The sequence below is a fragment of the Equus przewalskii genome, chromosome 14, assembly GCF_037783145.1.
Source record: "Equus przewalskii isolate Varuska chromosome 14, EquPr2, whole genome shotgun sequence".
NCBI classification, from domain to species: Eukaryota; Metazoa; Chordata; class Mammalia; order Perissodactyla; family Equidae; genus Equus; species Equus przewalskii.
Genome location: NC_091844.1, coordinates 18,336,144 through 18,363,122, shown reverse-complemented (window position 1 = coordinate 18,363,122; position 26,979 = coordinate 18,336,144). Strand labels below are relative to the sequence as shown.

At 47.9% G+C, this 26,979-nt stretch overlaps 3 protein-coding genes across 6 annotated transcripts in view; 1 reads left to right on the top strand and 2 right to left on the bottom strand.

The window, feature by feature from the left end:
* Nucleotides 1-33: 33 nt before the first annotated feature.
* Nucleotides 34-10,513, bottom strand: TMEM150A (transmembrane protein 150A). 4 transcript variants are annotated; one of them, XM_008515942.2, is made up of 8 exons: nt 10,376-10,513; nt 3,439-3,619; nt 2,948-2,995; nt 2,520-2,606; nt 1,834-1,901; nt 1,398-1,525; nt 1,055-1,232; nt 34-813 (listed from the first exon to the last, which is right to left on the bottom strand). In XM_008515942.2, exons 2-8 carry the CDS (start codon nt 3,501-3,503, stop codon nt 572-574), a joined length of 816 nt encoding a protein of 271 aa, XP_008514164.1. In that variant the 5' UTR covers nt 3,504-3,619; nt 10,376-10,513; the 3' UTR covers nt 34-571. The 4 variants fall into 4 exon arrangements, with proteins under 4 accessions (XP_008514164.1, XP_008514165.1, XP_070428315.1 ...); XM_008515943.2 differs by lacking the exon at nt 10,376-10,513 and adding an exon at nt 4,155-4,273; XM_070572214.1 differs by lacking the exon at nt 10,376-10,513 and adding an exon at nt 4,155-4,273 and having other exon boundaries at nt 1,834-1,898.
* On the bottom strand, nt 6,235-11,874 carry C14H2orf68 (chromosome 14 C2orf68 homolog). The gene is made up of 4 exons (XM_070572216.1): nt 11,622-11,874; nt 11,426-11,544; nt 10,376-10,527; nt 6,235-10,009 (listed from the first exon to the last, which is right to left on the bottom strand). The coding sequence occupies exons 1-4, from the start codon at nt 11,726-11,728 to the stop codon at nt 9,887-9,889; spliced, it is 501 nt and encodes a 166-aa protein (XP_070428317.1). The 5' UTR covers nt 11,729-11,874; the 3' UTR covers nt 6,235-9,886.
* Nucleotides 11,875-13,682: 1,808 nt separating this feature from the next.
* Nucleotides 13,683-26,979, top strand: part of USP39 (ubiquitin specific peptidase 39) — a 30,748-nt gene continuing 17,451 nt past the window's right edge. Inside the window, exons 1-7 of the mRNA XM_070572210.1 lie at nt 13,683-14,122; nt 16,702-16,771; nt 18,263-18,357; nt 19,516-19,652; nt 20,876-21,028; nt 24,388-24,613; nt 26,092-26,169. Coding sequence (XP_070428311.1) covers nt 13,855-14,122; nt 16,702-16,771; nt 18,263-18,357; nt 19,516-19,652; nt 20,876-21,028; nt 24,388-24,613; nt 26,092-26,169 — 1,027 coding nt within the window. The 5' untranslated portion in view covers nt 13,683-13,854. The remainder of the gene's footprint in view (nt 14,123-16,701; nt 16,772-18,262; nt 18,358-19,515; nt 19,653-20,875; nt 21,029-24,387; nt 24,614-26,091; nt 26,170-26,979) is intronic.

The window sequence follows — 26,979 nt, the reverse complement described above, 5'->3', positions numbered from 1 at the left end:
CCCTCTCTGACTCTCCAGAACAGACTACAAACATGCAAATTAGAATTCTTTTAATAGATATAAAAAAAAAAAGTACTAAAATACCCACGTGGTTCTGCTGTGTTATTTGCCCTAAAGAAAGTAATGGGCAGAGTGAAGAATCCCAGTGCAACTCAGTGGGCCCAAAAGTGGGCCTTTTCACAGACTAAGATGTGCTCACCCCCCGCCCCCCCTGACTTCTATCCTTCTTGCTGTTCCCAGCCCCCAATTCCTGCAGCAGGAAACCCCAGTGGTCTGGCCTCAGCACTGGGGAGTAGAAGGCACCTGAAGGGCTGGCTGGGTGAATGAGGATATGTGACCTTTAAACATAAAAACAACACTGCAGAGTTGGGGAGTGGGTCATGCGCAGCTCAGGCTGCCACGGTCCGCTCCTCTATGGCACAGGTGGGTGTGGGATGGTCACTCCTCCAGGAGCGAAGAAGCCTATATCCCAACAGAATACTTTCTTAAAATAGTTTTTGGTACAAAATAAATGCAAAGAAGATATGGGGTGGGGAGCTGCGGAGGCTGGGCCAGCCACCCTCCCCAGACCTCAGATCATGGCAATGCTCTCAGGGGCACAGTTGAGGTGAGTGGAGGTGCTACTGTTCCCAGAGGACTTGCAGGCCCGGCCAGGGGCGGGCTGCAGTGCAGCCACCAGTGTCTCTGAGGAGACTGCCCCAAACTCGTAGCTGAAGGTGCCATAGAAAATGAGAATGTCGATGACAAACACCCACTCGCACAGGGCTGCCCCATGCTGCAGCTGAGAACTCTCATGGATGAAAAAGACACCACCTGGAATGAGGCTAAGGAAATGTTCAGTAGGATGTGTGGCAGCCTGGCGACACCCCTTCTGTCTTCCCAGATATATAACTAGGCTGGGGCAAAGGATCAGGCCTCACCTCCTGGGAGGGGGAGCAGAATAGAATACTGGGCAGTGTTATCTGGAAGGTGTGCCATCCTCCCCCCTCGTCTTGGGTGAGAGAAGGGTTAGGCTAGAAGATGAGTTCCTGGCTGCCCTGACCTGGAAGGATACTGAGAATCAGGGTGACAAAGGCAATGGTTGCCAGCACAATCCGCAGGTAGGCCATAGCCAGGTCCTGGGGGGCGGTGGCCCCATGGTAGGAGAGGGCACAGTGCAGGCAGACAAAAAGCAGCCCAGCGGCAAAGGCCACGCCAGTTCCAACGTAGTGCAGAGACTTAGCATGATCCACCTGAGCCCAGAGAGGGGCTGATCTGTGAAGCAGCCCCACCCCTCCATCCCCCTTCGCACCTCCTCTGTCCCTCTTCTCCCCCCTTTCCCTCCTAGGACCTCCTTCCCCCAACCCCCAACCTTGAAGGGCTGCCCTCAAGTTCAAGAGGTGGGAAGGCAGGCGTACCTGGAAGTTGCCGACCACCAGAAGGCCTGCAGCATTGGTACAGCCTGTGATGAGCGTTGTGGTGTTAACCCAGGAATGACGACTCTGCTCCAGAAGCTGCCCATAGCGCAGGAGGCAGATCAGGGCCACTGGGGGAGGACAGCATGGGTGGGGCCAGCACTGGCGCCTTCCTCCAGCCTAGCAAGCCCGCCAGCTTCCCCCCAGACATTCTGAGGACCGGAAGGGAACAGATGGGTGGGTGGTGAACTGGGTTTCCTCAGGCTCCAGCCAGCAGGATGGCTGTGTTTGATAGTCAGCCTTTGGAGAGAAGTGGCCCCTCTTGCTTTAGCCCTCAGTGGGGTGGGCTGCACTGAGCAAGGGTTTCCTGGGCCTTTCTGGGGAGGGTGTGGGGGTGGACTGGACTGGGCTGACTAGGGGGGCTGAGGGCACAACTCACCCATGAAAGCACCCAAGTTGCCAATGAGGCTGAAGAGGCAGCTCTCTGGGGGGTATGTGCCGCACCTGCTGCGAGGAGGTGGGGCAAGGACAAAGTGAGAGAGGGGCAGGAGCACCAGAGGGCCCCCATTCTGGCCTACCTGCTTTCTCTTGCTCTATTGCGTCTGTTGTGTAGCAGGCAAGCCACTGATTTATGAGAAGGGCCAGTGTCCCTCAAACAACTGGCCCCAGGCTGGGGCCCCCCAAAGCAGAGCTTGTGTTTGACGGGTAAGGAAGTGCGCAGGATTGCTCAGCAGACCCCGAGACTCTTGGACTCCCTGAGACTGCCAAGGCCTGCAGCGGGACTGGCTTTTCTTGAGCCAGAACTTGCGCTGGGCAATCAGAGGGCTTGAGCTTAAATCTGGGTGCCTCCACTTAACTAGCTGCGTGGCCTAGACAGATGACATAATTCAGTCTGTTTCCTGCCTATAAAATGGTGAAAACAATCGCTGCCTCAATGCTGGGAAGATTAAATGACATTATGCATGTAAAGCATTCAGCACAGTGCCCGGGACATAGTAATTAGCAAGTACTATTGTTATTAAGTGCTCTTAACATAATTATTCCTGAGAACCAGGGACAGGCCTTTGCTTGAGGGGCTTGACTGGCCCTCGGGTCTCCCTGACCTGCCCAGTTTCCAGGCCTTACCTGATGAGGGGGACATCATCCAGGGTGCAGCAGGTCTTGGGGCCCCCTTGCTCAGCAGGGTCAGGAAAGCAGGACTCGTTGTAGGACCTGGTAGGCAGGACAGAGAATAGACTGGGGGAAAGGGGTTCCCCCAGGCCCTCAGCCTGTAGCCTCAGGCCTCTCAGAGACCACCCTCCCAGACCTCCCTTGGCACGGGCAGAAGAGCCCGCTTCCCAGGGCCTGCCTGAGACAGAAGCCAAAGGGGTGAAAGGATGGTGGGAAGAAGGTAGATGGGCACGAAGCCATGCCTGGGGAGGGACAGGCGCTGCCAATGTCAGAGAAGAGCAGTGAAGCCCAGGGTCTCCGTCTGGCTCACAGCAGCCCCGGCCCAAGAGGGAACAGAGATGAAGGGAGCTTTAGAATGAGGCTGTCTGCAGAGTGCGCCATACCAGTTCTCCACGGGGCACACGTGGCGGTTCATCACGGCCATGGCATACCTGCGGGAGCAGAACTGTCACCTTGCCCCTGTGACCCTCCCAGCCCAGCCTACCCCCACTGACTCTTCTCTTCTCCCTTAAATTCTGGCCTCATTCAGCTGGGGACTCAGGTTGGTGTGGCCCTGAGGTTTGACATCACACCAGAACCCACAGCACAGCCCCCAACTAGAGGACCTCCAGAAACTGTGCTGGCTAGGAGTATGTCTGTCAGGGCTACAATGCTGGACAGCAGTGGTACCAGCTTGTCCCAAGGGGCTGTGTGTCCAGGCACCAGGCCAGGCTTTGGCCAGAGTGACCCTGGGTACCACCCTGGAGCTTGCAATAGGACAAGGGACGTTGTGTGTGTCGTCAAGCTCCTTTTGGGTCCTGACTGGGCCCTGTCCCTCCCCAGCCTAGGCCCATTTTGTCCCCTAGTTGTCCTTCCCCTCCCCCTCTTTACTCACACAGTCCATAGGCCAGTGATGGAGAATGCTGACAGGCTGACAGGAAGGAGGATCCAGGCGGTCATGAGGGAGGGGAGCCAGGGTGGTGGTGGTGTTGGGGGCAGGATAAGAGGTAGGTGAGGAAGAGGGGGCGGGCGCAGCTACCTCAAGATACTTCACCAAAATCATCAGCTGCCCGGGCCTGGTGGAGAGAAACAGGTCAAAGTCCAGGGTCCATTGACTGGCCAAAGCCCGTGAGGGGCAGAGGAAGGTGGTCAACACCTGATTCAGAGCTCTCGCTGGGGCTCTGAGGGCCCACACTTCGGCCTAAGCCCCGCCAGAACGTGGACACCCTGTGGCATCCACCAGGGGCCTCCGCGTTCCACCCAAATGCCATCGGCGTGCTCAGAGACTCAGTAGGGGCCAAAACATCTGGAAAGGGAATCACCACCGCCCGTCGCCTGAGGGACGCGGGCTAAGAAAGGGGCTGGAATTAGGAGTCAGGGGGCCTACGCCAAGGAAAGCCTGGGACGGGGTCCGGGGCCCTGGTGGAGCGGCGGCCGCGCGCAGGCAACCACCTGACTATCGGTGCCCCAGGGAAGAGGCGGGTTCACGTGGGAAGCCCAGCCCGGCGCCCGCTCGCGTGGGCGCATGGAGCCCATGGCCGGGATCCGGGGACACGAGCCTCCCCGGGTGATTCCTGGAGGTCCGGGGGAAACGAAGGGGCCAGTACGCACCTCCCCGGAGCGCCCACCGTCGCCGCCGTGCACCGCTCGGCCCCCGCGTGGCGCCGTCTCCGGCTGCGGCCCGCGCAGCAGCCTTGAAAGGTTTAAAGGGCCGAGCGGCCCCGCCCCCGACGCCCCAGGCCCCGCCGCGCCGCCCGCCGGGACGTGGAGTCCGCGCGGCCCCGGCCCCGGCGCCCGCGCCCTGGCCGAGACTACAACTCCCGAGCCCCCGCGCCCGCGTCACGGTGGAAACGTGGGCGGCGCCCCAACTTCGGGGGATCTGAGCGCGGAGGGCTGTGGAGTGGGACCCGAAAGGAAGCTCTGACGCCGAGATGAGAGAAGGATAGTCTCGTTTGCCTTGTTCCTGCGGTGGAAGCTTCGGGAGGCGGGAGGCTCCGGGGCTGCACAGCCCTCAAGCTCCACCTGTGATTGTCATGTGCAAAGGCTGAAGGAAGCCTCCCTCCGCCGCTGGGCGCGTTTTGCAGCCTGGACCCGCCAGCCTGTAGTGAGACTTCGGGGAACATCTCTGTGTGGCGCCCAGTGCTCGCCTCTGTCCAAGGCTAGGCGGGTCCGCAGAGAAGTGAGCACAAACCTTTGGGTGAGCACAAACCTTTGGCTCTTCCTTAAGAAATTCAAGGGCCCTGGATTTGGCTTTTGCTTCCCTCGGCTCAGCAAACTCTGGAGGAGGGCTACTTTTATCAGATACTTTTAATTTTCAAGGGTGCAAGTACAGACTACTGTCCAGAAGTCAGTGTCCAAAACATGTTTCCTGACTGCTGAACACTCACGTGAAGCAAGGCCACAGAGACCAATGGTTATCCATTCTAAGTAGACACACGTAGCCAGGTGTTGGTAAGCAAAAGAGAGGAGATGAAGGCGGGAGACCCAAGGCAATTTGGGAAAAGGAAACAGAATAGTGCTAGAATAAATTACCCACCATCTTCACCAAAACTTACAGGCCAAGAGTGCCCTTCCGAACGTTCTTTCCATGATTAAAAGGGGTAGGGGGGAATACTTCCTTTCACATACCGGAAGCATGCCTGTCACTCTAGAAGGCAGCCCTGTGGAGCCCTTGTGAGACAACACTGGGGCTGACAAATCATTACCTGAAGGGAGCATGGATCCAGCCTGCCAGGAGCTGGGGAGCTTAAGTTTGGCAGTGTTGGTGAGGCAAAGGTAATCTGCAGAAACAAGGCCCTGTACTGGGGGTGGGGGGGACAGACAACGGCACTATAAAATAGTACACCTTCTGCTGGTCATGCTCTGTGCCCCCGGACAAAGGGGTACCTCTTTCTAATTCAGAGATGTACCATCTTCCTGCCCAGGTGTGTTCCCATTGGAGCAGGCACCTTTTTCTCATCTGCCCAATGGTGCTGTGAACTCAGCATTTCCGACTTCACTGGAAGTTTTGCGATTCTTAATCTTACTATATCTTGTTGAACTGGGTTTCAGTTCCTGCCCAACCATTACCATGGGGAAGGCCGAAGAGGACTACTCGGGTTCTAAACTGACTGTTCTAACACAGTGGGGGTATGACAAACACTTGAGAACTACGATGAGGCAGACTGGCTTAATATGACGATCTGAATAGTCCCTCAAATAAAATTACCCCAAAATAGAGCTCCCTATAACAGAAAGGCTCTTCCTGGGTAGTTGGTAGGAGGAGTTGCATATCAGGTAAGAAATAGAACCTTATGTCTTTCTTTTCATATACTTTTTTTTGGTGAGGGAGTTGGCCCTGAGCTAACATCTGCTGCCAATCTTCCTTTTTTTTTTCTCCCCAAAGCCCCAGTACATAGCTGTATATCCTAGTTGCAGGTCGTTCTAGTTCTTCTACGTGGGATGCCAGCTACCACAGCATGGCTTGATGAATGGTCTGTAGGTCCGTACCCAGGATCTGAACCAGCAAACCCCAGGCCGCCAAAGTTGAGCATGCTAAATTAACCACTTAGCCCCGGGGCCACCCATAAGGGGCCACCTTATGTCTTTAAAAGTCCCTTCCAGCTCTAACGCTATGTGTGTCTAGTTGTTATGCCCTAATCAGGACAGTTCTTAAAACAGGCAAAGTAAGAGATGAGATTTAAATGCTGAATGATTTTAAGGCAGGCATTTAATCTTCACTTCTCATATGTACACAAGTGATTTCATCACTCCTGGCAAAAACTGTGCTGTAAAAATAGTTAAGTTTATTGGTTAAAAAGAATACTGTTTTTGAAAAGTAATTTCCTTCCAGGATTTTCAAATAATTCGTACACTTCACTTTATTCATCCACACAGCAAAAATGCTGGAAATGAGAAAACAGAATGTATGGCTTTTTATACATTTAACATCACAACATGACCAGTGCAACCAGTCTCTCATCCTGGTGGCTCTGAGAAGGCAGAGGAGCCATTCACTCGGAAGGTTTTCATTTCTAGCATCACTCCAACTACTAAGGAAATTTGGGGTGGGTGCCTATGGCTTCTAGGCCATCAGATTCCTCAGGGACAGGACAGGAATTCAATGAGGGAGCTTAAAATGTTTAAAGTAACTGTCAACATCCCATGGTGATTCTCCCAAAAGACTCAGAGGTAGGAAAGTAATCTGTCCTTATTCCTCTTTCTATATGCAAAGGCCTTATTTACACTTGTGAACCAGTTGGGAATCCACTACTCTACCATTCCCGGATCCTGCCAAACGCACAGGTTGGATACTCACTACCCCAAAGGGTTTCTTCCAGCTCCATGGGCTAATCTCTAGTTGGCAGTGCCTTCAGAGTGGACCATGGAGACAGAATGTCCCCTTCAGAGGCTCTTCCACAGGGAGAAGCACTGGTTGTTGCCCACGTCGGTCCTACTGGCTGGCCAGACTCCGCAGGCTCCCACTCTCACTCAGTACAAAAAACTTTACATTCTTCTTTCCCTTCTTGCATTACGTTCTTCAGACACTTCCATGCTTGCCAGCGGGCTGGAACTCAAGCTTTAGTGTTTACTCTTGCACAGCCCAAAGCCTCTGCAAACCGTAGCTTCCTTCTGTTTGTAACACCACCCGTTGTGGCCCAGGCAACACAGCGCCTTAAAATCCACGGCTTACCCTCAGTAAGTGAAGACCACTTCCTTTTGGATGGGTATGAGATACGTCTATCAGGCTACCAGACTTTTTTTAGACAGCCAAGAATGTATCTAGTCAAATGAGTGTTGATTCTGAAGCAGCCTGCTGGAAAGCTCCAGCTGGTCCACTTCTGCTGCCACCACATCAAACAGCAGGGAAGAGTCCTCTGTGGGACAGCTCTAGAGCCTGTGGGAAATGCCATGCTCCTTGATGGCAAAGCACCAATCTTTGAAAACAGCTGGAAGATGTCTGGAGGCAAGTCTGGTGAATAAACTGGGTAGTACCATCTTGGACCCCAGATGAGGAATAGCAATAAGCAATGAGCCTGAGTTAAAAGGGTGTCAACTGGCTGAGGGTCATCACCAGAGAAGCATATCAGGCATGCCTGGAGCAATGGCAGTTGTCACCATCAGCAGGCCTCCTAGTCTAAAGGACAACCTCTCATTTAAGTACCAGGCTTAGTGCTTTATATAATCATACTGCCTAAATTAGCTAAGAATTAGATTGCTTTCTTGGGAGAAAAATATTTTATATGCACTTAATAAAGAAAGCACCTCGAGAAAAAAACTTTACAAGCAAGGAGTTCCCATCAGTCTCTTATCTGAGAGTGGGGATTACATGATAAACACATAAAAGGACACAACAGGCGCACACTTCCCTTCTCACAAAACAGGAATGGAGGCTAAAATTTGAGGTGCCATGCTCCCAACCTTCTCCTCTGGTCTTCTCTCTAAATTCTATAATTAATCCAGGAAACAGGCCATCCAGCTGTGAGAAGATGGACCCAAAAAGAACTGGTCTAGGAAGCCTAAGAGTTCCAGTGAAATCCTATGTCCAAGTCAAATCAGTTGAAGAGCTGGACGACTAAAATGACTGTTCCTCTGAGCTGTAGGAAGATTGGGGATGAAGTATGGCATAGCCTCCTTGACCCAGAAGGCTCTGGAGGGTAGTTAACATTATAAGTCAAAAGGCACTTCTAGCCCAGCTGAGTAAGTAGAGTGCAGACTTTCTCCTTTGAAAGAAGAACTGAGTCCAGGACTGGCAAGTCGAAGGCATTAACCTTGGGTCAGCTCTGTGGGTCAGCAGCAGTCTGGTCCTGGATGCCTTCACAACCAGGCCCTTCAACTTACCCACCTCACTTACCTTCCAGCATTCTACTGGCACTGCAAGCTGTGGCTTGCTGCAGTTTAAGGTTGTAGTTTAAGTAGCTGCCTTGCCTCATATCTGAGGTGGTAGGTTTTCAGGGGTGTAAGGCACAAACCAACAGTGTCGTCAGCTGTCCTTTAAGAGAAAAGCTGCTGAGATGGAACAACCAGAATGATCTTGAGACCCTGATGTTGAGAAACCCCCAGGGCAGGGGGACTTTGGTTTCAACAAGTCTCAGTGCTGACAGGCTCACTTAAATCCTATACTTCAAGTCAATGAAGTTGGGCCGATTTGCTGGAAAACTGAAGTGGCCTGGAACTTTAGTGTGCAGGATGTCTTGTGGACTTCTCAGACCTTAGCCTAACCCTGCTTTAGGAAAAATGTTCACTTAGGTGAAAGCAGTGATATTCCTGGGGATCTTTACTCTAAGGATCTCAGTTTGTATACTCTTGAGAAATAGGAAAGGAGGAAGCATGGGGCATGAGACTGGCAAATGAGAGCAGCTCACTTCACTCTCTCTGGGGCATTGTTTGGGTCTTTTCTTTTCGTTTTGGCAACTAGGCTCCAAACAGGCAATTATTGCTAATGTTGAATTCCCTTGTACATACATTCAAGACTGTGAAATCACATTTGGAGAGTTAATTTCAAGCTTGTTTTGCTAATTCCCTTTAGTCTGAGCAGGGGATGGTCTGTTCACCACTAGAGAGGAGCTCGAAAGCTGGAATTATAGCTCTAACCAAGGCAAGTTTTGCTGCAAGAAATCTGGCATCATCTTCCTAGGTCTCCTTATTTAGACAGTGCAAAGTGGTTCAGCATGAGAAAAACTTGCAAAAGCCATGGAAGGGGAGGGAAACATGCTTGCAAGCAGGGCTCAAAACTGAAGATCTCCCATTTTATTGGTATCGGAATTACTGGGAGAGCTTGTCAGAAAGGCAGATTCCCAGAACTCCCCACCTCTAAAAGTCCTGAGTAGCTGTAGGTACACAGTCACGTTGGGAAGTGGGGGTGGGGTGGAAGTGATGGATTCTGAAGACAAAAAGAGAAGGGAAAGGAAAGAACAAAGAAACAGAGTTGAAAAAAGATCTAGGGAAACACAGAAGTGAGCAGAAGCACATAGAAAGAAATCATAAAACAAACATGGCTTATGGAGCTGGGTGGAACAGCAGTGGCCAGGTGTCCTACAGCATATGACCTCAGTGAAAAAGCACCATGTTGGCACAATGCTTCATAAAACTCAGCTCTCCCTGTAACCCCTGCTTCCAGAACACCAAGCTAGCCAGATAAAATTCTCAAAAAATTCCAGAATATTAGGCTGGTCAAATGGGCCAATGTACAAGAATAGCCGCGAGGGAGGTGGCCACGCACAGTCCCTGCAACACCCTTTTCCTCTGGATGTGGCAGCTCTGTGGGGGTCTCAAGATCAGCTCAGACTGGTCCTGGCACCCCCAAACTAGGGGTGAGCTCCCTGGGCAGTGAATCCAGCCTGGAGAGAATGCCTTCAGCCTGGTCAGTGTCGGCTCTGGCGCTTTGCAATCTCTTCCTGGATGCGCAACTTGAGGGCCTCTCGCATGGGTGGATCCAGAGGCGTGTGTGTTGACACCTCCTCACTCACCCTTTCTGGATCATCGTCCTACGTGGAGGAAGAGTCAGGAAGCTCAGGGCCTGGCCTCTTCAGGAAAGGCGACCTGCCCTGTTCCTAGATAACACTCTCACAGAACTCCGTTTGACTTATGGCTTCTCACCAGTGCCTGTCACTTCCCAGGTGTCCCCTGTAATAGTGATTCTCAACTGGGGGCCAAGAGCCCTCCCTGTTGCCCACTGAGAATCACTGTAGGATGGAAGTGAGTTGTGCTCAAAAGTATTGCCCAGCAGTCTCTGCTCCCATGTGGAGCAGACGTTTCCCACTGGCACTGAGGAAAACAATGATTCAGGGTCTGGCAGTGATTTCTACCATGGCCCAGGACCTTCAGGCTGCAGCTGTTTCCAAGAGGCATACCTGATACACGATAACTGAGGTGACCTCTCCGCTGTCTGCCTCATATTCTAAGCAGAAGAGCTGATGGCCAGAAGGTTCTGGCTCGGAGCCACCACTACTGCTGCTTTCACCGGACTCCTCACAGTCTGGGTTGCTTGGGTGGGTAGAAACATCTGGAAGGATGAACCAGAGTGAGAGGGAAGAGGGAAAGGCTGCTGGAGCCCCTGCCCACAGAGATGACATCGGAAAACATACTGTAAAGAAAGCCCCAATCTTCTTATGGACAGTGTGTGTGTGTGTGCGTGTGTGTGTGTGAAGTGTGCCGCCAATCAGGAGTTTCATTTACCTTTGTACCCCTGCTCCCGGGCCAGCACAGTCCTATCACATAGTAGGTACACAATGCATTTGTCTAGTGAGTAGGGTTGGAAAATAGTGGAGAGGTGGATAGAGCTCTGCTTGGGTTCAAATCCAGGCTCTGCCGTTTACTAACTCTGAGATCTTGGCCAAGTTACTTAACCTCTCTGTGCCTGTTTCCTAACTGTGAAATAGAAATGATAACAGTTCCCATCTTACCGGGTCCTTTGAAAACTAAGTGAATTAATGTACGTAAGATCTAAGAGCACTTTAAGTAACGCTCAACAAATTTAGTGCCATATGTTAACTATCGTGCTCTCTTGGTTGCAGGTAAGCTGGGGAAAAAGGCCATTTACGGGGTTTGGGCTTCATTCCACAATTATGTCCTGGTCGCCTACAGCTAGGCCAGGCTTTCCGTTAGGTAGTGGAAATAGGAAAATCTAGCACGGTGGGGTAAACCGGCAGACAGACAGCTTCTTGCCGGCTTCCACGTGTGTCCTATAATAATGATGCTTAACTGGGAGCCATAAACTCTCCCTGTTCTGCGAAATTCCTGAGCGGAGACTGAGGAGCGTCGAGGAGGTTCCGCGAAGGGACGAGGTGAGCTGAGCCTTGGGGACTAAGAAGCGGTTTTTTCCACACAGAGAAAGGAGAGCGTCGGGGCAGAGAGCCCGGGGCCGGAAGAGCGCGCGGGCTCGAGCAGGCGGGCGGCCTCACCTCGGCGTCGCGGCAGGTACACCTGCAGGTCGGGCTTGCGGGGCCGCGTCGGCGCGGGCGTGTGCCGCCTCCTCGCCTTCTCCTTGGCCGCCTGCTTCACCTTCTTGTCGTAGTCGTCCCTGCGGGGAGCCGAGCGGGAGTCAGGGACGGCCGGGCCGGGCCAGGCTGGGGGCGGCGGCGCGGGGCGGGGCGGTACCGGGCGAGCTGGTTCCTTCGGATATGGTGCACGAAGCCGTGACTCATGTCCAGCCGCCCGCCAGGCTTGCAGCAGAGCCCCGGCCTGGGATCCGGCGCCGCTTCCATTTGGGACCCAGCGCGCAGAGCCGCCGCCGCCTCCACAACGGCCTCAACGGCCGCCGTCCCGCCGGAAGAGGCCCGGGCGGCCCCTCTCTCGACTTCCGGCCCCGCGTCCTGAAGTCCCGCCCGGAAAGGGCCGGCAGTGCCGAGCGTCCCCGCGCTCGGAGCTCCGGGCGCGGAGGGAGGGAAGGCGCATGCGCGACTTCAACTTCCCGGGCAAGGCCTTGCTTTTCTTTGTGACATTTATCAACAGGAAATAAGAATTTAGGCTGATGTATCAAAAATTCGGAAAATCACAAAGCACACATTACATACTCAGCGTTAGTTGTCGAGCCTTCTCGTTCTTTTTCCGGTGATAGGATGCTGTGAAAAACTCCATCACCAGCTGCGTGACTTCGGCTGACTTGAACCCCGCTGTGCCTCAGTTTCTTCATTTGTAAAAGGGGACACTGCAAGCACCTACCTCAGGAGAGGTTGTAAGGAGGCGAATGCTCAGACAGGGCACACAGTGGCGTCCCGGTTGCACAGCGCGAAGGCCCTCTGGGCCTAGCCGTGCGAAGGTCTGCACGTGGGATCCAAACCTGCGAACCCACAGGCGGCCGAAGCAGAGCAGGCGCACTTAACCACTACACCGCTGAGCCAGCCAGAGTCCTCTTAAAAAAGACAAAGTTTGGGGCTGGCCCCGTGGCGAGTGGTTAAGTTGGCGCGCTGTGCTGCAGGTGGCCCAGTGTTTCGTTGGTTCGAATCCTGGGCACGTACATGGCACTGCTCATCAAACCACGCTGAGGCAGTGTCCTACATACCACAACTAGAAGGACCCACAACGAAGAATATACAACTATGTCCCAGGGGGCTTTGGGGAGAAAAAGGAAAAAAAATAAAATCTTTAAAAAAAAAGACAAAGTTAGGAATTCGTGATTACAACAGGGACAAACTGGTACATCCACACAGTGGAATACCACTGAGCAATCAAAAGGAACCAGATATTGATACACTCAACAACGTGGGTGAATTTCAAATATGCAGAACAAGAGGCCAGGCAAAAACGAGGGCAGGCTGTGTGAGCTTCCATTTATATAAACTGTAGACAATGCAAATTAATCTGTAGCGACAAAGCAGATCGATGGTCGGGGCAGAGGGACACTTTGGGGCTGGTGGATAGGTTCATAGCTTTATCGTGGTGATCGTTTCAGAAGGTATACATCCATCCATCAGTTATCTACCAAATTGCACACTTTAAACATGCAGTTCATTGTATGTCAATTACACCTGAGTAGAATTGTACAAAGTAGTTCAAAACCATGGAAGGGGTCGTGAAAATAAGCCCTGAGATTTGAGCTTTAGTAGCATCATCATTAAGCACCCCTCTGCCCCACGATTGTATTTTTCTGTGATACCGAGAATAACCCTCTAAATGTGGAATTGGAGACTCCAGGTTGCTGCGTCAAGGGGATGCTTTGGGGACATCGCCTAGTTCTCCTGTGCAGAGGTGTCAGTCTCCGAGGCACAGAGACTGTGGAGACGATCTCCCAATTCTGGTTTTTGGGCACAAATTATCTTGAAAAAATCTGAGGCCCAGGGGCCGGCGGGTGGCGTAGTAGTTCGGTTCACACATTCTGCTCCTTGGAGGCCCAGGGTTCGCCCAGTTGGATACCCGGTGCAGACATGGCACCGCTTGGCAAAAAGCCACGCTGTGGTAGGCGTCCCACATATAAAGTAGAGGAAGATGAGCATGGATGTTAGCTGAGGGCCGGTCTTCCTGAACAAAAAGAGGAGGATTGGTGGTGGCTAGCTCAGAGCTGATCTTTCTTCTTCAAAAAAAAAATCTGGGGCCCAGTGACAGCTGCTTTTATCCGGAAATTCTGTAGCCACTAAAAGGTTCCTGGCTCTTTAAGCTGGAAATTATGGGTAAGGCGGCAATACACCCACAAGTCGTTCTCAGGTGCGCACACAGGTTCGAGAAGGCCACAAGGGGCGCAGTACTTCCCAGAAGTTTCCTGCAACGTGATTTGTCCCCATCGGCGACTCGTAGAGAGCCCTGGGCTCGGTAACAGCTCCGCTCCTGATTGGCCGCGTACCGCTCACTCAAGCGTGCCTGGCGCCGGCGCTGGGCTACTCGGCCGGTGGTGGCCATGTCCGGCCGGTCCAAGCGGGAATCTCGTGGTTCCACCCGCGGGAAGCGCGAGTCCGAGTCGCGGGGCAGCTCGGGTCGCGTCAAGCGGGAGCGAGATCGGGAGCGGGAGACCGAGGCGCCGAGCTCCCGCGGCAGCCCGGTGCGCGTGAAGCGGGAGGTCGAGGCGGCGAGCGCGCGCGAGGCCCCGGCGCCCGTCGTCCCGGCGGTGCGGGTGAAGCGGGAGCGCGAGGCCGACGAGGACTCGGAGCCTGAGCGGGAGGTGCGAGGTGCGCGGGCCGGGCGCGGGCTCCACCCTCTCGTTCTCCTTTTTCTCTTCCCAGTCTTCCCTCCCCGGGGGAGCCACACTCCAGTGTCCGCGTCCCGACTCCACTGCGTTTTAGTGAGGATAGTAGTAGTCTTAATAGTAACCGTAGTTAATGATTCTTCTAGCAACAGTAATAACAATAGCAGCTTCCTTTTATCGAATGCCTAACGCGCGGGCCAGGCGCTGTGCTAATTGTGTTACAGGTGTTACCTTTTTCAACTTTTACGAAACATTTGGGGAGTGAGTCCTGCTGTAATTTCTGGAATTAGATCAGAGTCGAGAGCCTGAACCCTGGCACCAGCACCGTACTGTCCATTATCTGGGCAGCCAGCCGGGATATCTGGATTCCAGTCCTGACTCTCAGACTGAGTCGCTGTGGTTTGGGAAAGTGGGTTTGACCTGTCTGTCCCTCTGTAAATTAGTGCAAATAGTCCTGGAACCCATGACCTTTGAGAGTCCTGACAGTGGCCAGTGAGGCTGTCACTCCCCTCCATGACTGCACTTTTTGCCTCCTTCCACTGGGTTCTTTATGCTTCTAGTAATTTCTAGAGACCTCTTTGCCCAGCCTTGGTTCCCTGTCTGTAGTGTGTGCTTTTCCAACTTATCTTACCAATCGTTAAGTAGTTTTCCACCACTTCTGAAGGTCTTCCTGTTTATACCAATTACATCTTTTTCTTTTCTGAACTTGGAACTCCTGATTTGAACATCTTGCTAGATACTTGCTTTACGGTGAGGTAGTAGCTTATTGAAGTAGCAGTTAAACATGTCGCTAGGCTATATGCAGGGTCCTTGCTCATAGAAAGTGCTTGATAAGTATTCCTTGAATAGTCTTGTTAGTAATTTCAGGGTATTCTCTGATTTCCTTTACTTAAATACTCTGTCAACTTTAGGTTTCCCTTTCCTTGGTAGAGAAATTGTTTCTTAGATATTTTGCGTAGCTGTGATAAGGAGATTGTTTTCTCTGGGACACACTAGGAACCCAGTTGCTGTTACTGTCTTGTCTTTTTTCTCCTTTTTATTTTTATCGTGAAATAGATGACAGGTACTAAGGTAGACTGAATCTAATAACGCACAAGTACAATTTAAAGAAGAGTGTGGATGTACATCTACTGCTTGTCAAGAATTGAGAAGGATCTGAGTTTTTACCTTATGTGCAGGCTACCAAGTTAGTCTGCCACAGTGTCACAGATGCTGATGTAAGACATGAGACTGTTGGGTCTGACACAGTTTATTGCAGCAGTAGCCAGAATACAGCATTGGTGTCAGTTCCCTGAGTTAGTTCCCACGGTGCAGCATGAAGAGAACCCCTACACACCAAGGCTGGCCTTATAGGAGAGGAACTCTGAGCATAGAGAAGCCAAATCTTTTATAATGGACTGTGAGCTTGCCTCTCTTTTGCTGTGTAGAAAGACACTTTCTCTGTCTTCCAAGGCTGTTCACTATACAAACATCCTTGACAAGGTAGTCTGGAGGCAGTCATTGCCTCAGATCACACACAGTATGTGCAGAAACATGAGAGACCCATGGAGAATTGTCTCCTAACACTGTCCATCTTAAGAAGTGGTACAGAACCAGTATCTTAGAAGCTCCCGCAGGCCCCTTCCCAGTTGTATTTATCATCCTTCCTTGCTCAGGTAAATCACTATTCTGAATTCTTTTGTAATCACTTCTGCTTTATTTATAGTTTAACCTCTTGTGTATCCTTAAGTTGTACTGTGTTTTATGTTGTATTTGATATAAATGGAATCATATTGTATGTAGTCTTTTGATTTGCCTTTTTTTTTTTTTTCTAGCCGTAGTTTTGAGGTTCATCCGGGTAGATGTTCGTGGCTAAATAGTGTTCTATGAATGATGTACCACAATCTATTTCTCCATTGTATTTGTGGGGGACATTTGGGTTTCCAGTTTGGGCTCTTTCAAATATTGTTGCTATAAATATTTTTTAGTAAAGCATTCGTGGTGCACATGTGCAAAACTTTCTCTAGGGGGTCTAAGTGGAAGAGATTGCTGGTCGAAGGGTCTGCATATTTTCAGCTCTGATCCTGCTGTACTGTTTTCCATGTTTACGCCCCATACTCATGTGCCACCAGTACATGAGCAGTCTCATTGCTCCACATATTCACCAACACTTGGCATTTTCTGATTTTATATTTTCTTCTCTGGTAGGTGTGAAGTAGTATATCATTATGCAAAGAAATTTGCGTTTTCTTGAATATTGATGGGGTTGAGCATCTTTTTATATATGTGTGGACTGCATTCCTCATTTTCTATTGGGTTGTTTGTCTTTAAGAATTCGTATTGCTTCACCAGATTTGTTTATGTAATCTGCAAATGAATCCCTTGTTGGTCATACATGTTTCAAATATATTCTTAAGTTTGTGGCTTGTCCAGTTGGTGGGCTTTTTTGGGTGTTGCCAGGCTGCCTTTATAGGAGCTCATCTTGATTAATTTTTCCCGTTTCTAGATTTCTTTGTTTGTAATTGTAGTTGACCCTGAGTATGAGTTTCCCATTTTCACAGTCTGTGATGATTTTCCTTTCAGCAAAGAATGGCCGTGTGGATTCCGAAGATAGGAGGAGCCGCCACTGCCCGTACCTGGATACCATTAACAGGTCAGTAGAACTGGGATTCCGAGGGCAGCAAAAAACAATGGGATCTATGCACAAAGGTCTTTGGACTGTACATTGAGTAATATGTTCACAAATTTTATCCCTTTTAAAATTGTCCTTCTTGCCATGTTTATTAATCTTTGCCTTTCAATTTAAAGCGTCAGAGGGCGTGTTTTTTTAGGGTGAGCACATGCATAAAAAGCTTTTAGCTCATTTTGAATTTGTATGATGGAGTAACGGGATACATAGTATTCTTAAATGACAATAGCAAATTTAAATATTTATTGAGCACTCATTATGTGCTAGGTATTACTCTAGGTGGCTGGAATTCCACAGAGAAAAACAGACAAAAGTGTGACCTAAAGGAGAGGTAGTTACCTCATCCTGGTATTCTTTTCTTTAATCTCAGATGGCATCTTAGGATGCTTTTCAGCTTATGCTCTAGGGTAGACCTGTCTAACAGAACTTTTCATAATAATGAAATTGCTCTTGGCACTGGCCTGTTGCCGAGTGGTTAAGTTCGTGTGTTCCACTTCAGTGGCCCAGGGCTTTGCGGATTCAGATCCTGGGCGCAGACCTAGCACTGCTTATCAAGCCATGCTGAGGTGGTGTCCCGCATAGCAGAACCAGAAGGACCTACAACTAGAATATACAAATATGTCCTGAGGGGTTTTGGGGAGAAGAAGAAGAAGATGAAGAAAAAAGAAATTACTCTTTATAAGGCCTGTCCATTGTGGTAGGCACAAGCCACTTGTGGCTAGTAAGTACTTGAAATGTGACTTGAAGGACTGAATTTTAAGTTTAATTATTTTAAATTCAAACACCAATAGCCACATGTGACTAGTAACCCCTTTAATGGATAGTGCAGTTTTACCAGGACCATCACCTATTAGTTGGCATTAATATTTGAGAGGAAACCCCTTGTCACCTGGATTCAGTGGAGGTAAAGTTTTTTTTCACTTAACCTGCCCAGTACTCATGTACCATTACTTTGCACTTGAATAAATAGATCTATTTGTAGATAGTCCCCTAAAATCTCAGGCTTCCCATTTATTTTTATTGACAAAAATATATTTTTCTTTTATAAAAGGATTTATTCACTCTTTTTATGTTCTTGCACCCCCAGTCTTTTAGTTTGGAATGCTTTTGGGGACCTCTTACTTTAGTCCTGCTTGTAGCTTTCCCTCTGGAGAAAGAGACTGCAATGGAAGGTTCTCAGCTGGTTGTAAATACTAAAAAGAAAGAGAGTCTTTGGCATTATGTGTCTGGTGGAGACACCTTTACCCTGCTTTGGGCCTTGGTGGGTGAAGGTGCTATATTAAATGTCTAGTGAGGAATAGTTAATATTCCCCACGATTTATATATGGTTGTTGAACCATTCTCTGAAGGATGCTCTGTGACATTGTGGAACACGGAACCAGCACTGCTTCCCTTGGTTGCTTTCCTAGACATCCCTCCCTGTTAATTGTTTTTTCTTTTGTTTGGTTCTCTTAGGAGTGTGCTGGACTTTGACTTTGAGAAACTGTGTTCCATCTCCCTCTCGCATATCAATGCATATGCCTGTCTGGTGTGTGGCAAGTACTTTCAGGGTAAATAAATGTTATGCATTATAAACTTGCTAAATTTTCAGTATTAGCCACAAATCTGCTCAAGAGAGATTTTCTTTTTTTAAAGAAAGTAAGCTGCTGTCAGGAGACCTGTCTAATAATCCCTATCTTTGTTCCCAGGAAATGGGAGTACTCTTAGAAAACCATCGGGAGGGTCTCTGGTTGGTCAGAACCGGAATACGTATGAAAGGGAGAAAGAACTAGTTGTGTGAAAGACTCTGTAGGAGATTTCAAAGATTCTGGGGTTTGAATCTCTAATGTTTTCTCTACTTATGTCTTTTTCTGAGAATCCTTTTGCTCTGAGGACTTTTTCACTCTGTTCTTTTCTGGAAATTTATTATTTCAGTTCATTCAGACCAAGCAAATGCTATGTTCATAGTATAGTGGAGGATTCAAAAGAAATATAAACTACTTTCCTTGCTCTTATAAGGAGCTGATGAATAGTCAAGATTAACACATGGAACAGTCAGCAATCTCTATAAGACCATAAAGATTATTGCTGGATTGTGTTGCACTAAGTATAAATAGGGGTAATAGGAGTTGAAATATGCAAAGATCAATGTTAGCTGGAGTGTTTGAGTTCATAGAGGAGGTGGAGATGGGACTTGAACTGGCAGGACATCTAGAGTTTGAATAGGTTAAGGGAGAGGTATTCTAGAAAGGAGTGGCAACATGAACAAAGGTATGTAGGTGTAGGATTGTCCTCAATGTGGGCAGTTGGAAATTTAGGACTGAGTGAAGATAGACTGTTAAAGGATGTGTTTGTGTGTATATTTGCATATCAATGTATGTGTATACATGTGTTATATATAATAAATGCAGATAGTCCTCATTTGTGCTAATATATGAAACTTGCTCATATATATACACACATAGATATTTCATATTCGTGTATATGAATTAGTTTCCCCAACCAATGTTTTATGCCATCTAGGCAATAAAGTAACTAATGTTCTATTCTTTCTTGCTAACTTTTGTGATGAGAGAAGTTCATGTGGGAGATTCACTTCACGGATGGCATAGTACTTTTCTTTTTGCTAATATTAACATGTTCCAGTTCAAAATAGTGAAAGAATCAAAGCTGATCTGTGCCTTTCTGGGATCTGCGCTTCTCTTACAGCCTTTCATCCTTCCCTACAGGCCGGGGTTTGAAGTCTCATGCTTACATTCACAGCGTCCAGTTTAGCCACCATGTCTTCCTCAACCTCCACACCCTCAAGTTTTACTGCCTTCCAGACAACTATGAGATCATCGATTCCTCGCTGGAGGATATCACGGTGTGTGTCCAAGATGGCTGGTTTGGAACCAGTTCTCTTGGGAGCCTCTCCAGGGCTTCTGGGGATCTGCCCCACCCACAGGGAAGAATCTCAGTCCCTTGGGCTTGCAGAGGCTTCTTTCTCTTTGGGAGGAACCAGGGAAGCCGAGTAAGAAGGTCAAGATTCATAATTGCAGCCTGTGGTCTGCAATCTATCCATCATTCCTGCTTTTAATGTTGAGAGTTAGGACCGAAGCAAAATGGCTAGTTTCTCATTGAGGTGAAAGCGTTTTTGCTAAATAATTATCCTTCCGCACTGTGGAGTAGGGATGTGAATTGGGCCTGACATAGGACAGTGGATACCAAGTTGCGTACCAGTTCCTGGCTGCTTTTGACCTGATGGGGCCAGAGTGCTCAGCATGTCCCATCTGTGGGCTCTGGTTTGTGACCTGTTCCAAGAATCACTGTACTTAAGTAGAAAACGTGGGAAGTCCTCTTAGGCTTCCATTAATGTTGGAACTGTTGTTGTTATTTTCCTTTTCACCATGTGGCTGTGTATTCATAGTGCTGAATGCTCTGTTTATTTTTAAGGAAAGCTTGATACTCAGTTTTTAAAATGCTCCGTATGTTAGTCTTATAAGTTTTCTAGATCTATTAATAATTGAGTTTGAAGTAGTTATGGACAGTATTTACAGAGGGGGAAACTGAAGTAAATTCAAGGTTTCAAAGACTTAGTGGTGACTTCTGTCCACTCGTGACATGATCGCCCTCATAGCTCTAGGGCTGGGCAGGTCCTGATCCTGCCCCTCCAACCACAGGGAGTCGTTAATCTCAGTCCTGCACACAGGTGAGGAGGTGCGCCTGCTCCTGTGCCGGGTCCACGTGCTGGGTCAGTGTGAGGTCCCCCCCGAGATTCAGACTCCTGCTGTCTGCAGAGACTTGAGTCTCCTGCAGTTCCTAACAGTCGTTTGTCATGGAGTTGGCTGGACCTGAGTTCTGAGGAAGGACCTGGGATTCAGTGGTTTTGGGTTAAACAAGGAGATCCTCTTGTACATTAGTAATGTGGAGAGGACTTACCCCTCATTACCTTGGTTTTAATATCTGTCGTTGGCAGCCCTTTTGGGTATATGGTGAGACGTTCGTGACCAAAGTGTTTTTTGTTTTTAGCAGAAATTGCTGTTCCAGATATATGTTGTGAACTGTTTACAGCCCTAAGACAGCTTAGAATTTTCTTTTGCTCTGCAGTATGTGTTGAAGCCCACCTTCACAAAGCAGCAGATTGCAAACTTGGACAAACAGGCCAAACTGTCTCGGGCGTATGATGGCACCACTTACCTGCCAGGTATTGTGGGACTGAACAACATAAAGGCCAACGACTATGCCAACGCTGTCCTTCAGGTAGGATCAAGACGGGAACAGTGAGGGAGAGGGGGTAACCTGGGAATACTGTGAAGGTGGGCTAAGAAATTACTGCCTTCTGGTAGAGTGTGGTCATGTGGTCCCCAGACACCAAGTCTTGCCGAGGATTCTACTTGAGTTTTTGTTCTGTACCAAGCATAATATTCTTATGTCTGCTCAAGGGGCTACTGCCAAATGATGAGGCCTCTTCTGGCCTCTAGCTCTTGGCCTCTGGAGCTTCCAGGGAATGAGGAATAGAATCTGCCTGTGGCCTGGCAATACCAAATACGAAACATTTAGAAATGCTAGATTGTTCTGGGTTTTTTTGGTGCATTTTTTTTTTTTTACCGTGCAGATGTTCATTTTGCTGGCTGTCTAATGTCTCATTCCTGCCCCTCCCTGTGCTTAAGCCCCAAAGTGAGAAAGGCAGAAAGCCAAAGTTGTCCTGTTTTCAGTTGTTTTGTTTTTTAAAAAATTACATGAGTAATATGTGCATATTGTAGAAAATTTAGAAAATGCTGGTAAGCATAAGTAAGAAAATTAACAAGCCCATTTCACCAGAAAAAAATTGATTTTAATGTATACAAATAGTGCATCACTGTGTACACCTGAAAATAAGTTATATGTCAATTATACCTCAAAAACATTGATTTTAAAAAATTATAAACATAAAAATTATAAGCACAGACTTAGTGGGGGGAAAGAAAGATGTATGAAGTTAAAGCTTCCTTCCTTTCCTTTCCTAGTGCCCTGTCCTGGCGTAGTTCACAGTATATAGATCTCCAGAACACATATACACGCGTACATAATATTCTCTTATGTGGCAATATCATGATTTATTTTGCCATTCCCCAATTGGTAGGTAAAATTTAGCTTGTCTCAGTTTGTTTTCCTATTACCACTGTTACAGTGACTGTCCTTCCATGTATAGTCTTGCACTTTTTGTGACACTGTTACATTTTCTTATATTTGTTTCCTGGACTTTTAAAATATACATAATGACATGTTTTTTTAATGTGTAAAGCAACAGTATATACGTGTATCTTTATATATTTTTTAACTTAAAAGCGTATTATGAAATCAATAAGTATTCTTGTGCAGCATCCTTAATGATTATGTGTCAATCCATTTTGTTAATGAATTATAATTTATTGAGCCTTTACCTCTACTTGTATTAATGTATCTAAGGCCTAGATTCTAGGCCGTAGGGAGTTTGTAGCAACTTGCAAATCCACCAGCAATACAAGAGTGTTCTTCATCTTGCATTGTCGCTGTTACCATTGAAAAAGATTTTTTCCATTTTGACAGGTATCTCCACTTTAACTTACCTTTTTATTCACTTCTAAAGTTAATTACTTCTATTTTTTCATGAGTTGTTGGGCCTTATGTGCTCATTTTTCTATTGGTTCATTTTACTGAACTTTAAGAAATAATTTATTAGCCATTTTTTGTGTTATATGTTGCAGATATTTCCTCCTAGTTCTTATTTGACCTTTAAACTTTGTTTATGGTATTTGTGCATAAAGAATTGGGCCCAGCCCCGTGGTGTAGTGGTTAAAGTTTCACATGCTCCACTTGGGTGGCCCAGGTTCGCAGGTTTGGATCCTGGGCATGGACCTACTCCACTCACCAGCCATGCTGTGGTGGTGTCCCACATACAAAAAGATAGAGAAGGATTGGCACAGATGTTAGCTGAAGGCTAATCTTCCTCAGCAAAAATAAAAATAAAAAGAACTGGGTAAAAAATTGTAAAAGTATATCTCTCAGTTTTGGTGTCATGCCTCATCCTTGGGAAAGTCAGATTCTTAGGTGGAGAGAGACATTGCAGACTGTTCCTCTTACTGCCTCTCACGGCTTTGTGAGGACTGTTACAGGTGGGAAGGCAGGGTTTGAACTTGGTTAGGGCAGTTAGTCTTGGCTTTGTGATGGGTTTTAGTTTCCCTAACAAGTTCTCTTTATTTGTAAAAATAAGTGGATCGGGCCCAGTTCCATGGCTGAGTGGTTAAGTTCGCGCGCTCTGCTGTGGTGGCCCAGGGTTCAGATCCTGGGTGCGGACATGGCACCGCTCGTCAGGCCACGTTGAGGCGGCATCCCACATCCCACAACTAGAAGGACATGCAACTAAGATACACAACTGTGTACGGGGGGGTTGGGGAGATAAAGCAGAAAAAAAAAAAAAAGTGGATGAACAAAACCTCTGCAATGAGGATTCCACTAAAATAGGGTTGAATGGACCAAGTACTCCCTCTGGAGGCTGGAAAATTTCTCTCCGAGGATGCTTACTATTATTTGTATTGTGAAGCCAGAGAGCAGCCTCTCTCCACAGCATGGATAACTGAGAATTAGGATAAACTTTATCTATATTCTTTTCCATTTGAGAGTAACTCTCTCTTTTTTTTTTAAAGTAATTATTCTTTAAGCAGGAAGTTCTTGTTTGTTTAAGCTGTTTTTGTAGGGATTTTCCTAATCACCTCTAATGGTTTTGGTGCTCTCTGCATCCTGAGTTGTCTTCCCCAGAGACACCTTGGTTTATATTATATTTGGCAGAAACCTTGTGTCCTCCTCCTAAGTGGCTTACCTTGCCAAAGAAAGTTCTGTTCATAGTAAGCACAGCACAGGTGGGGATTCATGAACCCAAAGGGAAAGACCTGTGGGGAGACTGTGCATTTATTTGGGGTCTGTTGTGTGGTCTTCCTCCCAGAGTCACGAGCATGTATTCCGCAACGAACACGGCTGGTTTTTGTCTTTTTGCTTAATGAGGTAAAATTTATTTTTGTTCTCTTAAACCTTTTGACCATTTTCCAACACACAATAGAGTACGTTCATTTTTATATACAGTTGTATGGTTTGTTACCACATTCTTAATACTACGTTTGGGGAAAACACTAAATTTTATTATGATGATTTTCATATTATTTTAATGTGCAGTTGAGAGATGGGGGAACTGGGTCTCCCAATAGTTACCTCTGCCCCAGCCAAATGGAGGATGACAAAAGAGTATTTGGGTTTCTAGCCTTCAATTCCTCGTGAATCTAAATGTAGTGACAGGCCTGATTAGAGTAAACAAAGGAAATTATTAAATAAGTTGGTCAGCAGATAGGGATTTGAATACTTTTTTTAGAAACTCCTTTGTCATATCCATGTCAACAAAGTGTCTGCAGCACTGGGCTTTGTATGAAACATCCAATAACAGGATGTTTCTCTCATGAACTCAGGGTAGGCTTCTTTGGGAGTCCATTTACTTCTGGTTCTTTAAGGCATCACAGGCACAGTTCTATTAAAAGATCTTTAGTTGAAAGAGCTTGGCTCCCGGGGTCCTGCAAAGGAGCTTTGGATTAATCAGAATGTTTGACTTCCAGGCTCTGTCTAACGTTCCTCCTCTCCGGAACTACTTCCTGGAAGAAGACAACTATAAGAACATCAAGCGTCCTCCGGGGGATATCATGTTCTTGTTGGTCCAGCGTTTTGGAGAGCTGATGAGAAAGCTCTGGAACCCTCGAAATTTTAAGGCACATGTCTCTCCCCATGAGATGCTTCAGGCTGTTGTCCTTTGCAGCAAGAAGACTTTTCAGATCACCAAGCAGGGTGAGGAACAAGTCGTTCGTGTTCTCTGACTTGAGGGCAACAAAACTAGTTTGATGAACAAATTTACTTCCACTTTGCAGTGGCCCCTGTAGTGGCAGAGTGAGTGTCCACTGCATAGCCTGGTTGGGCTCCCCGCTCTGCTTTCCCCAGCCTGCCCTGCTCAGAGTCCCAAGAGATTTCACCTGAATAAGAAGTGTGTCTTATTTGGTAAACTAAACTACTAAACTACATAGCTTCAGGGGAAACCAGGGGGCTGGGAAAGGTACTAACCCAACTAACCCTTATTAAGCACCTGCCACCTTTGCTTCTCATTTTGTCAGGTCATAGGCTAGAATATTCTGATGAACGGTTTTGACTGTTTTCATCCCTCCAAACCCAATTAATTATTGCCATATGAGTAAAGTGGATAGTCTGTAGCTCTTAGCACCTGGCTTTCGTATAGTATCCTTTAGCATTCATGTCAGTTTATTCAACATTCATTCATGGTGCTGGGTTTTGGAGCTGCAGGGATCAGAAACACGCTTCTAGGAGCTGCCATTCTAGTGGGGAAGACAGTCATGCAAAGAGGTGATTATGGGGTGTTAAGTGCTGTGATAGAGGAAGCAAGGTATGTAATAGGAGGGAGCATGGAGCAAGAACCCCCAGTCAAACATGTAGGTAGGCTGAGGGTCAGAGTGGAGGGAGAAGCACCTGAGTCTTAGGTAGAGGAGGAGACAGGTTGGGGCTGGGCATTCTAAATGGAGAGTGGAGGGGGAGATTGAGAGGGAGGGACCAGATTGTTGGGTTTGTCTATGCTGTTATATGGAGCTTGGGTTATATCGTGACAACAATGGGGACTCACTGAAGGCTTTAATTTAAAAAAAAATTTTTTTTTTTTGAGGAAGATGAGCCCTGAACTAACATCTCTTTTTTGCTGAGGAGGACTGGCCCTCAGCTAACATCTGTGCCCATCTTCCTCTATTTTATGTGGGAGGCCTGCCACAGCATAGCTTGACAAGTGGTGCATAGGTCCACACCCAGGATCAGAACCAGGGAACCCCGGGCCACTGAAGCAGAACGTGCAAACTTAACCGCTGTGCCACTTGACTGGCGCCTTTCTGAAGGCTTTTAAATGTCACGAAGATGTGACGTCAGATTTATGTTTTAAAACATTTTTTTGGCTGAGGAGTGACTTAGAGGGGAAGTATAATAATGGCTTTTGATGGGCAGAGAGATACAGGCTTGGAGTAGAGATGATAATCGAAGGTCCAGGTTGGATCAGAGAGACTAGGGAGAGAGTAAAGATTGGAAGACTAAGAGCTTGTCCTTGAGGAATGCCGTCATTTAATGGCCAGATAGAAGAGGCTGCCCAGGGGATGGGATGGCATGGCCTGAAAGGAAGGAGGAAAACCAGGAATGTGGAGTCATGCCAACCAGCGCTTGGTTGGGGTTATCGTACTGCCTCCCAGCTTTGACATGTCCCGCCCTTCCTTTTCCAGGGGATGGAGTCGACTTTCTGTCTTGGTTTCTGAATGCTCTGCACTCAGCTCTGGGGGGCACAAAGAAGAAAAAGAAGAGTAAGTCGTGTGTTTCCTTTTAAAAACACTGCAACTTCCCGTCCTTTTCCTCCTAACTGTTTTTATGTTAGGGTAATATCTGTATACGTGGGTAAATTTTGTTCCCGAATAGGCCCCTCTCCCTTTTTGTTATAATATGGTTATATCTGATGGCATTTTTAATAAGTGGAAATGGATATTATTGTGCTCTAGAAATCCTGACCTGGTTTCACACTGAGGGGCTGGGCAGCATGCTGTAGACTGCTAGTCTCCTGGCTGTGCAAGAGTTAATGTGAGGAGGAGCTGGGGTGGTTTGCCTGGCTTGTAAATTGACTGGTGAAGTAGAGTAAAAGCTCGCTCCTTGCTCAGAGCCTACATGTGGAGGAATGAGGCTGGCCTCCATACAGATTCTCAGACTTTGAGTCCCTATGTCCCTTAGCATCCATGTTGGCTTAGCAGTAATCATGCATTTTTCACGAATGCCAAAAATAACTATTATCTTAGAGACTGCTGAGATGGGTGAATAATTTTGGAGACCTAACACAGTTTTTTCCTTCTTTCTGTGTTCTGATGGTGTTAGTGTCTCTTGATGTGGGCTTGTGGCCTGCTCCTCTTCCTACTAGATGGCCCTGCTGCCTACACCAGCTGTCTTCAGCCTGTGTACACCCTCTGAGTGCTCTACTTTTGTGTCCTGTTAGCATTCTAGAACGCTGTTGTGCTTTTCTGTCTCATTGCTCTGGTTCTGTTCTGCTCCATCCGTTAGTCTGTCATTTTCCTTTTACGTCCGGTGCAGGGTGGACATTGTTTCCCTCTGCAGGCAGCATATGGTTC